This window comes from Physella acuta, unplaced genomic scaffold (assembly GCF_028476545.2).
Source record: "Physella acuta isolate Inbredline_101_S28 unplaced genomic scaffold, ASM2847654v3 ptg000792l, whole genome shotgun sequence".
NCBI lineage: Eukaryota > Metazoa > Mollusca > Gastropoda > Physidae > Physella > Physella acuta.
The window spans coordinates 471,431-487,403 of record NW_026732310.1 but is presented as its reverse complement, the minus strand read 5'-3'; the positions used below and the strand labels follow the sequence as shown (position 1 = coordinate 487,403).

Here is a 15,973-nt window from a genome sequence, read left to right as displayed (position 1 = left end):
GCTAGTATTGATCTTTAAAATACATTCAGGAAGCCATTCGGTTTAAAAAGAACATAAACACGGGCGGTGAACCGAAAACATTTTATTTCCCCGTCAATCTAGTTCATCTGCTAGAGCGATTAGCTAGCAGCACGGTAACTACAGACGGTACAAAAACTTGAGGCCAGTAACGTTCAAATGTAGATAACCTTCGTTACGATAAACTTAAATACTGAATACGGGCACGTTAACTTCATATTAATAATCGTTTTTTTATATTAAGTAACTTAACAGTTAGACACGGCAGGTGTCAGTTTTAAAGCAACAGTTTACATTTAAAGTGCAGGCTTACTGTATATTTGAAACTTCCAATCAAACGCTTTCTAACTTCTAGCCAATTTTATTGCTTCCTGTTCTCTTTACCTAGCATTAAGCCATTTCCTGTGTTGCATAAGATTACAACCCAGCGCTTCTTTACTTTCCTGTATTGTCTTCCCTTTGTATCGGGGTGAGCTCTTATTGCCAGCTTAATTTTTAAACACAAACAGGCTTACGTCAAAGGTTATTTCCGGTGTGTCAGTCTATAATAATTTAACGCAGAGACCACCTGCTATCAGCAACTAAATCAGGAACAAAAATGTCTTTTAGAAAGTAAAAAACTCACATTTTTGGAAGAAAAAAATTAAATAATGCAACTTAACTTTTCTCTCTCTCGCGTTTTTAAAAAATGATTTCCTGTCACAAATGGTTTAGTTTAGCAGTATATTTATATAAACCCGCCTTTGAGGTACTGATTGTATATTTAAACGGTCGTACCCCACAGACGATTTGTACCCAAGTTTTATAGGTCAAGTTGTGTACGTGCCATCTTGTGACAGGAGCCCGGGGAATTACCCAAGTGATACATTCTCTTGTCTCTTGTCAGTGTCTTGTAAAATTCCAGCGGCCCCCGCCTTTGTTGGAGTCGTGTTGAAATCCCTAGGCTGGCTGTAATCTCAAACATTTTGTGTTACTACATCTGTGGAGGATCCAAGACGAAAGTGAATCCGTTGATACCGCGGAATCTCCACAATAAAAAACATTCTCAGGGGGGACGAGGGGATTTTTTCCCTTGTATTGTTATCAGATACAAGTATGAAAATTGAAAACTTATTCCCTGATGTTTAGGGTCACAGAATGCTGAAGCGATTTTTATCTTAATTGAATTTTATTACAGTCTACATTTTTACTTTGCTTTCTGGGACGAAATCTTTCAATGGAGTTTTCTAACAATTAGGTTATAGCACAGATTAATTCACGGTTTCATTTTTTTTAAAAATGTTTGAGACATTGCTTACAGTAGACTTTGTGGAGTTCTTGTTTCTATTAATTGTAATCAATATATTTCCTTGAATGAACTTGATATCTTTGATGTATTTGAGCCAGCACTTACCCCGACTAACCCAAACATTTAATTTCCCTGTGTATTTTTTGTTTGTACAACACATGTTACAGATTAGTTAACTGGCGTAGAGTTTCACCATAACATGAGCCAAAGTGGCAACAAAAAAGCCCGTCACTCGTCTAGCCAGGGGGAGACAACAAGTTGAATGAGAAGTCACATTTACCTTTGTTTAGCCTGGCTGGGTCTATATCTATAACAAGGCGTTAATGCATACAGCCTTGTTTCCATTCCAAGTTCTGGACGGTGCTGGAAACATTCTCCAGACGTTCAGGAATCCAAGGTTTCACAATACCGGAGTACACGGGAATGTATGTATCATTCCACTCGCTTGATTCTTCCTTGCTTCAGGCTGGAGTAGACAACACCAAATTGCTGTGTTAACATCGGTGGGCTGGTGGGGAGGGGAGGGCTACACCTAACCGCGATAAAACTACCTTATTTTTTATACACCTATTGTTTTAATTATGATGCTTAAGTTTGAGTTAACGTCATTTGTCAGTGTGGAATCATTGTGATTAACTCCTAACACAATTGCTATCCCATACAGTTATATATAATTTTCCACAAACCACATTCATATTTTGAATGTATTAAAATTACTTTAATTTTATCCAGTAAGAAAGTATTTACCATGTGAAACTATTAGAAACTCTAAAATGCCACACAACTTGTAAACTTTCGTTCATCCTGCATGATTCAATTTTCCAAGTCGACTTTATGTTTAACTTGCATTACTCTGCAACATTGGTCAAATATGTTCTCAGGCGTATTAGCCCTATAAGCTAGTACTTGCTTAAATCAGTCTAAAATGTAGTAAAATATGTGCCAACGGGTCCATTAGGCTGATGATATTTGGGGATGATCCAATCTGGCACCTATGTCTCTAGAGCTATCCATATTTATATTGCTATTACCATGGAGCACAAATTGGCAGGAGATAAATCCACTCCGTCAGTCAATATATAGTCGAGTTAGGTGACACGTAACTAAATAAGGTCAACATATGCTTTATGGTGTTCGTTATACTACACAGACTCGCCAAACTTGTTCATTTTGGAACATGGTTACCACAATTTAAAAAAAAAGAATTTTTTAATTTAAATTATTTTAAAAAGAAATTAGCCATTATTCAGTGTTCGGTTGATATTGTAGAGAACGGCTTTGTTTTTAAATTAAATTTATAATTGGTGCCATAAGGATAGTAACACGCCATGTGGATAGTATACATCACTTTTTTCTAAAAGCACGCCAGCATTGTCGGAGATATTTTTCCATGGTACTAGTGAAACAACAAAGCCTGCCGGCTAACTTGTTTATTCTTGCATTAATTGTTTTCATTCCATCTCCTCCACCAAAGGTCTAACCCCCAATGAGCACGCCGTGTCCCCCATTATGCCAACGAACCAGTCCACCCCCAAACAAAACTCGAGGTCTGGCGGTCGTGCATACAGCTATGGGTCCGATGATGAATCAGAGGCCCGGGTCCCGCTCCAAGGACGGCCATCCATCTACCAGCAGCAGCAGCGACCAATGCCAGCTCACCCCCAGCACGAGCACGTTGTCTACGACCCCCCGTGGGATCACATTAACTTTGACCAGATGAGGTCAGCACACAGGACGGCCCAGACCTCGGAGAGTGACGAGGACAATAGACATGCTTTACAGAGATACAGCCAAGCAGGTAAACACCTCCCATAGTCCTTACTCTATCCACACAACTTTTTCTACTTCATACTCGGCAGCAACTCTAATAGGTTGTTACTTTTTCAAAGTTACAATATAATAGTCAAGTACCAAGTGGTCCATTGAGTCATCAACTCACAGCTTACGTCAAATATATATATATATATATATATATATATATATATATATATATATATATATATATATATGCACATACACACGCACAAACATGCACATGCATCGAATTATATTGGCATAATTTTGTTTAACTGTGCATAATTCCTTATCTATGATTGTATCTGTTGGACATCCTGATTCTGTCAAGTCAACATTGCCCGCAGGGAAACTGATCAATTTTATAGCTGTCTAACATCGGCAAAAATAAATAAATAACCAGCTTAATGCATGTGCTGCATATCAAAGATTGGGATGTTCTATCGATAAGAGAAATGGATTGATATTATTTCAGATTCGATGCATATGTATATATGTACATATAGGAATGTGTGTATATATATATATATATATATATATATATATATATATATATATATATATATATATATATATATACATATATATATATATAGTAACTATAGCATTGCCGTTCATCCTGCCCGGATATAACTTTCTAATTCCTTAGCACTGGAAGTAACAAAATTAATGTTAATTTACTTAATGCTACATGTATCTTGTGCTTATCAGCATTTATAAAGTTAACGCTTCGTGAACTTTTAATGAAGGAATTTAGATAATTTAAAGTAAATTTTTGTTAAAGGTTATCGTAAATTCGTTTTAGCAAACAACTCTTAAGAGTATGCTAGTAGGAAAACAAAAAATAAAAAGTTTGAGTGACTAATGACTAATGCCTAGAGGTGCAGATAAAACCGTCGGCGTCCTTGCCGGTTTGATTCAACGTTGTGTGTATGTGAGCGCATACTTGTGAGCTGTGCTCGTCATAAAAACAAAAGCTGGTTACTAATTGGCTCGTGAGCTGTGTTGTCGCGCGTACAACTTGTAATGAGAGACGATCGGTTTAAAAAATACATCACGCAGGTGAGTGATTGGCGAAGGTAAAGGTTTCGGTGACGTATGTGCTACTGATAGATGTGTCAAAAATGAATACAAATATTGTCTTGGCATCTCTTAGAATAGGTGTGCACTTACCTGCTAGAGGTGGAACAATTTGTTCTAAGGGTTGCTAGCTGTACGTGTTCAAAGGGCTACTAGCTCTACGTTTGTTATAAAAGCTACTAACAGTACGTGTTCAGAGGGTCTGACTGACGTAGCAGTTGTTGCCTGGAATGTTAGCAAACTTGGTTTTGTTATTGATAAAAACAATGACATGCTGCACAACTTAAACTGAACGTGCTCCAACTTGTACATCATCTCCCAGTCTTTACCCAGTAATTTGTTTTGACCCAGTCCATATTATTCCCCACAATCCCCCAGCCTCTACCCAGTCATTTGTTTTGACCCAGTCCATATTATTCCCCACAATCCCCCAGCCTCTACCCAGTCATTTGTTTTGACCCAGTCCATATTATTCCCCACAATCCCACAATCCCCCAGCCTCTACCCAGTCATTTGTTTTGACCCGGTCCATATTATTCCCCACAATCCCCAGGCCTCTACCCAGTCATTTGTTTTCACCCAGTCCATATTATTCCCCACAATCCCACAATCCCCCAGCCTCTACCCAGTCATTTGTTTTCACCCGGTCCATATTATTCCCCACAATCCCCCCGCCTCTACCCAGTCATTTGTTTTCACCCAGTCCATATTATTCCCCACAATCCCACAATCCCCCAGCCTCTACCCAGTCATTTGTTTTCACCCGGTCCATATTATTCCCCACAATCCCCCAGCCTCTACCCAGTCATTTGTTTTGACCCAGTCCATATTATTCCCCACAATCCCCCAGCCTCTACCCAGTCATTTGTTTTGACCCAGTCCATATTATTCCCCACAATCCCCCAGCCTCTACCCAGTCATTTGTTTTCACCCAGTCCATATTATTCCCCACAATCCCCCAGCCTCTACCCAGTCATTTGTTTTGACCCAGTCCATATTATTCCCCACAATCCCACAATCCCCCAGCCTCTACCCAGTCATTTGTTTTGACCCGGTCCATATTATTCCCCACAATCCCCCCGCCTCTACCCAGTCATTTGTTTTCACCCAGTCCATATTATTCCCCACAATCCCACAATCCCCCAGCCTCTACCCAGTCATTTGTTTTCACCCAGTCCATATTATTCCCCACAATCCCCCAGCCTCTACCCAGTCATTTGTTTTGACCCAGTCCATATTATTCCCCACAATCCCCCCGCCTCTACCTAGTCATTTGTTTTGACCCAGTCCATATTATTCCCCACAATCCCACAATCCCCCAGCCTCTACCCAGTCATTTGTTTTGACCCGGTCCATATTATTCCCCACAATCCCACCAGCCTCTACCCAGTCATTTGTTTTGACCCAGGCCATATTATTCCCCACAATCCCCCAGCCTTTAGCGCTCCTTACCCTAGTTCAGCTGGGTGTATGCACAAAAATATCTAGACGTCGGTTGTATGATGTGGACGATGTGTGCTGTATCATCTGTCTTTCATGTATGCCGCACGGTTCTCATCTGTCATCGTGATTGATATTCTCCATGGTGAGGATCACGCAAAAATGCTATTGTTATTTGATAGAGCTTTTGCTTATCGCTACATCTCTTCTCAACATCTATATGTTACGTTAATACTAGCATAGTGGTAACAATTAGGGATTCGCTGAAACAACTTGTTGGTTGTTAAATTTATAACCTAAAGATTCGGTTTATATTATAATTTTATATATCTTGAGTCAGATAACTAAAATATAGTTCATGCTATAACTTGATAGTTTTGTATATCATGGGTCAGATATATAAAATAAACTTCATGTTATATCTTGACAGTCTAGTAAATCTTGTGCCAGATAAATTAAATATATTTCATGTTCCCATCTTTGCGATTACCGTTCTAGCCTGAACAGTTTGCTGTCGTCAATTTGACCGGTATTCATTTCAATAGCATTTGATCGTATCGATTTCTGCCCCTTCTCTGCCAGGGTCTATACACGCAGTATTGACGGGAGACAACCTGACCAAGTACAATTTTCTCTCCCACAAGCAATCAGCGGCAAAGATCCACACGACCTACACCATTGTTGCTGAATACTCCGCTCCGCTGTGTCTTTTTAGACTGTTCAGCTAACTTCAAGCTGTGCATATTGGCAGCACATTAACACACAGCTCAATTAAAACTATTTTAATTATCTTCGGCTTTTGGAAAGTGAATGGTTCATTCTCTCAAGAAAATAATTCTATACCCTCTTCTTTTTAAACGAACGTGTCTTCACTGAATACAAACAAATTAAAAAGAGATATAAAAAAATATATTCATTGTTCATGGCCTGAAAAGTTAGATGCACGTTTATTCAATTTAACTCGCGTTTAATATTATTTAAAACATGCTTGGAATTTGATAGAAGTGAGTATCTAAACAGAACTTTGAGCTTAAAACAGAACTTTCAGCTTAAAACAGAAGTTTGAGCTTAAAACAGAAGTTTGAGCTTAAAACAGAACTTTGAGCTTAAAACAGAAGTTTGAGCTTAAAACAGAAGTTTGAGCATAAAACAGAAGTTTGAGCTTAAAACAGAAGTTTGAGCTTAAAACAGAAGTTTGATAGAGCTGTTGAGATACGAAACCAAACCGTTGCAAGTCGTCCAATAACATATCTGCCAATGTCCAGCGCGGGTCGAAGCCACGAGAGCTGCACGCGTATGCATCCCATGCGCTCATCCTATTATTCATGAGTGCCGAGGACAGGACACTAGTGGGGGGTGAAAATAATTCAGTATCAAATGCAATTTTAATCAAATATTCGCAATTCCTCGTTCTCTTTAATATTTATGCGCGGCTTTAATTGTATTTACACCCGTTGTGTTATCTGTGGAAGAACATTGCCCCAGCAGTGCTAGAAGAAAAGGCTGAGGGTATACAGTCATTGTAAGCTAAAGAATAATACAAGGCTAAGGTTATACAGTAATTGTAAGCTAAAAATAATACAAAATAAGGCTACGGTTTTACAGTCATTGTAAGCTAAAGAATAATACAAATCAAGGTTAAGGTTATAAAGTAATACAAAAAGATTATAGGTTTTAAAGTGATACAAAAGACTATGTTATAGAGTGATATAAAAAGCCTAGGATACATAAAGTGATATAAAAAAGCCTAGATTATAAAGTGATAGAAAAAAAGCCAATGTTATAAAGTGATACAAAAAGCCTAGGATATAAAGTGATAGAAAAAAAGCCAATGTTATAAAGTGATACAAAAAGCCTCGGAAATAAGTTGATGTAAAAAAGCTAGGTTATAGAGTGATAGAAAAAAGCCCATGTTATAGAGCGATATAAAAAAGGTTTGAGCGTGTGGGCTTATCCTGTAGTCGCCAACCCAGCTGTTGTCCCCTCTGCCTTGGTTTCCTCCCCAAGTTTTTCTAATCGACCCTTTGTGGAGCGGCCACCGCGTGAGTCAACACGGCGTCGATAAAAGACCCTTTTTAAAAAAATACGGCCAAAGACACCGCTGGGGCCAGCCGCTGAAATTACAATCTGGTTGTACATTTTTAATGTCATTAAATGTAACCGCTAATCTTCTAATGTCAGACCAAAAACTGGAGCCATTGTAAGCTGACTGGCATAGGGGGCTTTCCTTGAGAATTTCGCCGCACTAAAAACAAAACATAATTGTGTATAATCTATCGCTTATTGAACTATAAGGAACATTTAGCCTTCTCTGCCTGTACATATTTTATTGGGCTGAAAACTATTCATATCCTAGCAACAGCGGAACAACATTAGCAGGAATTAATAGGAGATCAGAACTAATGTCTTGTAAAACACACCAATGTCGCTTACATAATGGATATTTATGTACGATGGTGCAGAAGTTTCTGTTGAAATAATCTTCAATTTGCACCATCTTCACTTTTACCATCTTCACTTTTACCAACATTACTTTTCACCATCTTTACTTTCACCATCTTTACTTTCACCATCTTTACTTTTACCATCTTTACTTTCACCATCTTTACTTTCACCATCTTTACTTTCACCATCTTTACTTTCACCATCTCTACTCTCTACTGTAGCGGTACCAGAAGATAGAGAACATAATTCCTGTATCCAACAAAAGCCATTGAGCCAAAGCTTTACTAGACATTGTACAGGCCCGTGCTTCTCATTGGCTCGCTGAGCGGTCCACGTGTAGCACTGACACTGGCGCATAAATCCAGGTCAGATAAGACCCCAAATACCGGATCTCTTACCTCATGGGCACACGCTGGTCCCTGGGCAGTTCAGACAACACCCTCCACCCCCTCACCATCTTTCAGAAAGTTTGGTATCGGCTGCTATGGGCTACACTTAGACTACTATAACAATACAAGTAAAAACATCACACAAAACCAACAAGCTGAGATCAGTTAAAGATTTGGAACTTTTTAAACAATAAGATCATTGCTCGTAAAAAACAGAAAACATTTTTAAAAAAATGTTTTTGCATACATAGTTCTAGAATGTTAAGAATCAAGTCCATTTATTTTCATCTTGTCTCTAATGGATCTCTTCATTCGCTGAAATATCTACTAAGAGAGTAACGTAAGTCGTGCTATCACTACTTTTATGTAGTAGAAAAAACATCCACAACACTTAAACTGTCCCATAAAAATGGTGTACATTTGGTATGTGCATTTGAGTAGAGCGAGACGAGTGGCGGATAATCTTATAAACCAAGGACATTATTTTCATTGTTCTCCACTGGCTGCCAAACGTGCCGGCTAGAAAACAGGAACAACGGAAATAGACCCAGTGGCGCAGATAGGGCGTGGCAAGCAGGAGGCACAGTTTCGAGAATCCATTGTGTGTGGCCACGTTTGAAGGATTAACTAAACAAAAGTTACAAATCGATCTAGGGATAGTTTTCTTTAGACAGGAGTACCTTATTGTGTTTCACTACTAACTTTCATCGAGACTTTAAAGAGACACGGCGACTCAGTTGCCCTGAAAGTTAAGGTGCGATCATAACACGGGGCAAGTTTTTGAAGCGTTGGTTACACCTGTATTTTCTGGAACCTTGATACTTTTGGCACGGCACATTATGTATAATTAGAGCTTTTTTCTATTACTTTATGTTTATTAATTACCTAATGTGTTTTTTGTACTTTTCTTGACAGGAACATTGCCAATGCCTCCACCAACTTTCCCCCCACCTCCCCCACCCCCACCAATTGAGGACATTCCGCAGAGAAGCCCCGCGCCTAGTCGGCAGCGGTCATTCGGACCTTCCATGAGAGGCAACTATTCAGACACTGATTTCCGGCGTCAACAGACCTTCTCCGATGGAGAACACGACCAACCGATGGAGAATCCTTACATGGTACAAAATGCCTTGGGTGCTGCCTACAGTATGGGTAAGTCGTTGTTTGCTATCAACTACACAAGATCATTTTATGGCTGGTCGGATTATTTTATTACACACAGCATTCACAAGATCAGTTCATGGCTGGTCGGATTATTTTATTACACACAACATTCACAGGATCATTTTATGGCTGGTCGGATTATTTTATTACACACAACATTCACAAGATCAGTTCATGGCTGGTCGGATTATTTTATTACACACAACATTCGCACTAATCCTAACGTGTCTACCCCACACTTAACTTGCACAACATTTATTTCACGTCTTAGGTTCAATGTTTTTTGTCTTTCGTTTTTATTTATTCGTTTTAAAACTTAAAATGAAATAGATTAGTCCGTGCTTTACACGTGTGAAGTATTGTCTAGTATGTGTCAGACCCAACCATAGCACGGAGCATTAAAGCCGTGAAGGTTAAGAAAGCGAGTGTCACAAAGAGCCGGTGTGTACATTGATCGGCTGCTCCTGCAGTAACTCGAGTGTACAAGTTGGGCTGGAGATCTGATCTTTGTGGGAAGGAAAGCCAACATGTTTGTGCACCAGTAAAGGGCAAGTCCCGCGCAGTTGGCATCAAAACAAACCAGAGCCACAGCCGTCAGCGCTATCACGTGGGCTAAACGTTGTTTTATACCAACAGGAACCGCGGGAAATTTACCTCCCGTATCAGCCACGGGACGTTTTTATTCGTCACCACTTGATGTACTACATTCACAGTCAAACTAGTCTCGCTTAGTCCAGATAAAATCTTTTGGTTTAATACCTGCGGATATCTGAGCACATGGGACGGCACATGGTTAGGGCTAACATATGAAGACTGTAGCTGTAGGCTAATTGCGAGCTTGTATAGGTGGTATTAAAACAGTCATTTGTGTTAGTACTGTTATCCCTCGTCATACTCAACACTTAGCTTCTTTTTTAAAACATTTTTGTTGTGTTCAATAGAACCGAAAAAAGGTATCTCACAAGTGAGTTAGAAAGACAAAATATACCGGTACATAAATCACTGTTTACACGATCAATGCAATACATTTCATGCACGAATACACGCACGCTCACAAAAACAACACCGTCCCTCTTACAGACCTATTGGGTACACCGGGCCATTCCCTAGGCTGTTGCCATTAATCGCTCTAGCATGTTACCAACTGCCGCACCACCGTGGGTTTTTAAAGAGCATGTCTGGTAAGATGGGTAACCAGATTGGTTTGCACGCACATTGGCAATGGGAGCCACTGGGCGCTGTTTCATAGCTACACACATTTCACTTGGCATACCCTTGTCTGATGTTGTTTACACATAATATCTTCATTGACACTTTACTTGCTTGCACCCGCTTCTTTTTGCCATACATATTTTCATTGTCTGTCTCGTACTTACATTATTGTTGCATGTATCGTATTTCTTGATAAAAAAAATTGCAATTTTAATCTCACCTACGTAAATGTGTTTGGATGCTGTATTGAACTGCTAAGGACAAACTAAATCACGCCACAAAAGTTTATAATTAAATCTCTTGAAAATAATACGTGATGCGTCTAACATGGGTGCAGGTCAGAAATGATCTAACTTAGTATGCAGTCGTTGTAGTGATGCGTCTATTGTTGTATTTTAAAACATTTGCTCTTTTCTCTAAACTAGTTTATCTGTTTTCCTGCCACTTTTTTTAAAAATAACGGCAGCCCTTTTTGTGCTTCACATTACCATGTATTCATGAAAAAATGTTAATTGCTGCAAAAAGACTTAGACCGAGACTTAATTACTTAGCAGAGCGAGGCTAATTGCAAAATAAAAAGCTCTGATCAGCTGTAGTCCATAAGTCCCGGCATTTCTTCCTCGGAGTGGTACATGTTCTAAGCTTAGGAAATACAGGGGTGGGGGTGTATGACAGCAGCACAGACTAATAAACGCATGCTTGTTTGTCATAAATTAGACTCTTCTACTTGAAGCACTAGATTACCTAGCCTAGCCCCTCCCAGTAATTTCTACTGGTGCCGCGCCAAAACTGAGCAGGTAGACACCAATGGAGGATCTACTTTTGCTTCATTGTTGCTCCTGTTTTATTCATTCAAGCCTGCTTGATAACCGTTAAATCAAACCTAAATCCAAGGTTTTTTTCGCGTGTCAATTTTAAAACTATATTGGGGGGGGGGGGGGGGGTGTAATATTAGGCAAATTGGTTGTTTATAGTGAGGCTAATAAGAACAGCTCGGAAACCACTTTCCTAGGCGAACATGTGCCAAAGTGTGTTCCTAATTAAAAAAAGCTAATTTAGTGCCAACTACGTAAGATTTCAGGTGAAGGGTTTTTAAAAATATGGGTTTGTTAAATTTGGGTCACAGGAAGGAGAAAAAAAATTCCCACAAGACTACACGTGTTTGCTTGTACGCTCAGACAGACAGACAGACTAGTAAACTGATATTTGCACGGCTGACAGCTGACCTATTGTTGACTCGCGCAAGAATTAAGCTTCTAGTACCTTGCGAGTTGTTCCAAGTTCTATAAATAGACGCTACACGCTGGCGCTGTGCATGAAAGCAAAATGAAGAGCTTTGTTGTGGAGCTACCCCCACTCTCCCTTACCTTCAATGAATGATCCATTATAGCGGCGATTTAAATCTATTACCATCAGCTTCTTGGTCATATAGAAAAAAATGCTCATATTTTTTTATCGATCGCCTTGCCATCTTGAATGTGCCAGTTTCCTTGGTGATGTTTAGCGAGGATCTGCTACATTTCTACACAGTGGCCTCTAATAGTTGCTTACAACCCTCTTGATGTCGATCTGAAAGCTGGTTCAGTGATGTTTACTCCACCACCGACCCCCCCCTCTCTAGACAGACCCGAAACTCTGACTACAAGAACTTGCTTATTTCCCTCCCTCTCTCTCTCTCTCTCTACACTGTATGCCTTAACGCTAACCTTTTTTTTTCTAGTCGGTCGCTTTACTTTTTTTATGTTTCTTTGTCACATCTCATTACTCCCGTTAAGAATCATATTTGAAAACAGTCTTCTTTATCTTTGTAGCTGGATATTTTTTTTGTGTAAACAGCTAGCGACTGGTGCCTGCTCTAATTAAATAATGCTGCGTACACTTTGTTGTATCCTGCGTGTCTGTAGAGAGAGAGCAGGCCGCAACATCTACAGATATGACACATATCATCTAGCTCATCTCATCTTAGTGCGGGATTACCTCTTCAGACCCACTCGCTAAATGTCTGCAAACCTCATGCATACAATCCACTACAATCCTCTGTCTGTGTGCGCTATTGTTTTTCTTTTTTTTTTTTTTTTTGCTTATCTGCTAATAAAATGACGCATCCTACTTATACACTGAACGAGTTTTTTTTTTAATATCATGTATTAATTACATTTTTTTACCCTTTATAATTTATCACCGTGTTATCAATAATTGCAGTGGTGAGTTGTTCATATTTTATGGCAAACTATACCAGATAACTCACAATACTATTTAATTTATCTAATTAAATAACTAGGATTACGATATTGTTCGCACCTTAGTTTCTAAAGCTCCAGTATCTTCAATATAAAACTTGTCTTCATAAAATCTTCAAGTTCTCAGAGTTAAACCCTCTCTTCTCAAAGTTAAACCTTGTCTTCTCCAAGTTCTCAAAGTTAAACCTTGTCTTCTCCAAGTTCTCAAAGTTAAACCTTGTCTTCTCCAAGTTCTCAAAGTTAAACCTTGTCTTCTCCAAGTTCTTAAAGTTAAACATTATCTTCTCCAAGTTCTCAAAGTTAAACCTTGTCTTCTCCAAGTTCTCAAAGTTAAACCTTGTCTTCTCCATGTTCTTAAAGTTAAACATTATCTTCTCCAAGTTCTCAAAGTTAAACCTTGTCTTCTCCAAGTTCTTAAAGTTAAACCTTGTCTTCTCCAAGTTCTCAAAGTTAAACCTTGTCTTCTCAAATCTTCAAGTTCTCAAAGTTAAACCTTGTCTTCTCAAATCTTCAAGTTCTCAAAGTTAAACCTTGTCTTCTCAAAGTTCTCAAAGTTCAACCTTGTCTTCTCAAAGTTCTCAAAGTTAAACCTTGTCTCCTCATACCTTTCAGCTCTTGAAGTAAAACGGCGTCTTCTCATGCGACCATCTTTGACCTTTAGATCACATTTCTTGGCCTGCGATTATTGATAGTTTCAGTGTATGATTGTAGCCTTTACGGCCATTATGCAGTCAATTCTAGAGACTCCCATGTTTCTCTGATAATTATCTACAGGACAAGACACTATTTTTATGTAATGATAAAATGTGACTACACTAGTTTCCTTGGCAACGGGTAATCCCAATTAAGCCACTAGTTCTGGACCCAAGTTCTGGACTCAATCTTACGTCTGGGACTGACCACTTATCATGGGGACTTTGTATTGCAAGCATTAAAAACACTTCATTAAAAACACATTAAGAATGCAAGCATTAAAGAATTCTCTTTTTCTTGTACTAATTCATTGAAAAATGCAGTAAAAAATGTTGCTTGTGTTTCTGGACCGTTACAAGATGATCATAAGAAAAAAAAAACTGATGGGCAACGGATTATACATATTGCAAATGTCGCTATTCAGTGTTATAGTCTGGACCCCTTTAAAGATATACTGAAATATTTAAATATTGCAAATGTCTGTATTCGGTGTTATAGTCTGGGTCCCTTTAAAGATATACTGAAATATTTAAATATTGCAAATGTCTGTATTCGGTGTTATAGTCTGGGTCCCTTTAAAGATATACTGAAATATTTAAATATTGCAAATGTCTGTATTCGGTGTTATAGTCTGGGTCCCTTTAAAGATATACTGAAACATTTAAATATTGCAAATGTCTGTATTCGGTGTTATAGTCTGGGTCCCTTTAAAGATATACTGAAATATTTAAATATTGCAAATGTCTGTATTCGGTGTTATAGCCTGGGTCCCTTTAATGATATACTGAAATATTTAAATATTGCAAATGTCTGTATTCGGTGTTATAGCCTGGGTCCCTGTAAAGATATACTGAAATATTTAAATATTGCAAATGTCTGTATTCGGTGTTATAGTCTGGGTCCCTTTAAAGATATACTGAAATATTTAAATATTGCAAATGTCTGTATTCGGTGTTATAGTCTGGGTCCCTGTAAAGATATACTGAAATATTTAAATATTGCAAATGTCTGTATTCGGTGTTATAGTCTGTGTCCCTTTAAAGATATACTGAAATATTTAAATATTGCAAATGTCTGTATTCGGTGTTATAGTCTGGGTCCCTTTAAAGATATACTGAAATATTTAAATATTGCAAATGTCTGTATTCGGTGTTATAGTCTGGGTCCCTTTAAAGATATACTGAAATATTTAAATATTGCAAATGTCTGTATTCGGTGTTATAGTCTGGGTCCCTGTAAAGATATACTGAAATATTTAAATATTGCAAATGTCTGTATTCGGTGTTATAGTCTGGGTCCCTTTAAAGATATACTGAAATATTTAAATATTGCAAATGTCTGTATTCGGTGTTATAGTCTGGGTCCCTGTAAAGATATACTGAAATATTTAAATATTGCAAATGTCTGTATTCGGTGTTATAGTCTGTGTCCCTTTAAAGATATACTGAAATATTTAAATATTGCAAATGTCTGTATTCGGTGTTATAGTCTGGGTCCCTTTAAAGATATACTGAAATATTTAAATATTGCAAATGTCTGTATTCGGTGTTATAGTCTGGGTCCCTTTAAAGATATACTGAAATATTTAAATATTGCAAATGTCTGTATTCGGTGTTATAGTCTGGGTCCCTGTAAAGATATACTGAAATATTTAAATATTGCAAATGTCTGTATTCGGTGTTATAGTCTGTGTCCCTTTAAAGATATACTGAAATATTTAAATATTGCAAATGTCTGTATTCGGTGTTATAGTCTGGGTCCCTTTAAAGATATACTGAAATATTTAAATATTGCAAATGTCTGTATTCGGTGTTATAGTCTGGGTCCCTTTAAAGATATACTGAAATATTTAAATATTGCAAATGTCTGTATTCGGTGTTATAGCCTGGGTCCCTTTAAAGATATACTGAAATATTTAAATATTGCAAATGTCTGTATTCGGTGTTATAGTCTGGGTCCCTTTAAAGATATACTGAAATATTTGACGTGGTGCGGGAAAGATCGATAAACAACTTAAATATGGAGATGCACTCGGTTAGATACTGGGTGAGAATAAAATGATGGATGAGTCAGAGGGAACTAAAAGCTGGCTTTAAGCACTTGGCCCTGGCCCATTCTCCTATATAAGCCAATGGAGACTCAACTAGGCTCTTAGTATTCAAACTTTTTACACCCCTTAATGCTTTAACACTTTAGAAAATCTTCTCTCG

At 38.2% G+C, this 15,973-nt stretch overlaps 1 protein-coding gene across 5 annotated transcripts in view; it reads left to right on the top strand.

Moving 5' to 3' along the window:
* LOC131950962 (teneurin-m) overlaps positions 1–15,973 on the top strand; it is an 86,078-nt gene that overhangs the window by 26,461 nt on the left and 43,644 nt on the right. For all 5 annotated transcript variants that reach the window (XM_059313195.1, XM_059313194.1, XM_059313197.1 and 2 more), the window contains 2 exons: positions 2,781–3,104; positions 9,370–9,606. In XM_059313195.1, the coding sequence (XP_059169178.1) occupies positions 2,781–3,104; positions 9,370–9,606 (561 nt within the window). The remainder of the gene's footprint in view (positions 1–2,780; positions 3,105–9,369; positions 9,607–15,973) is intronic.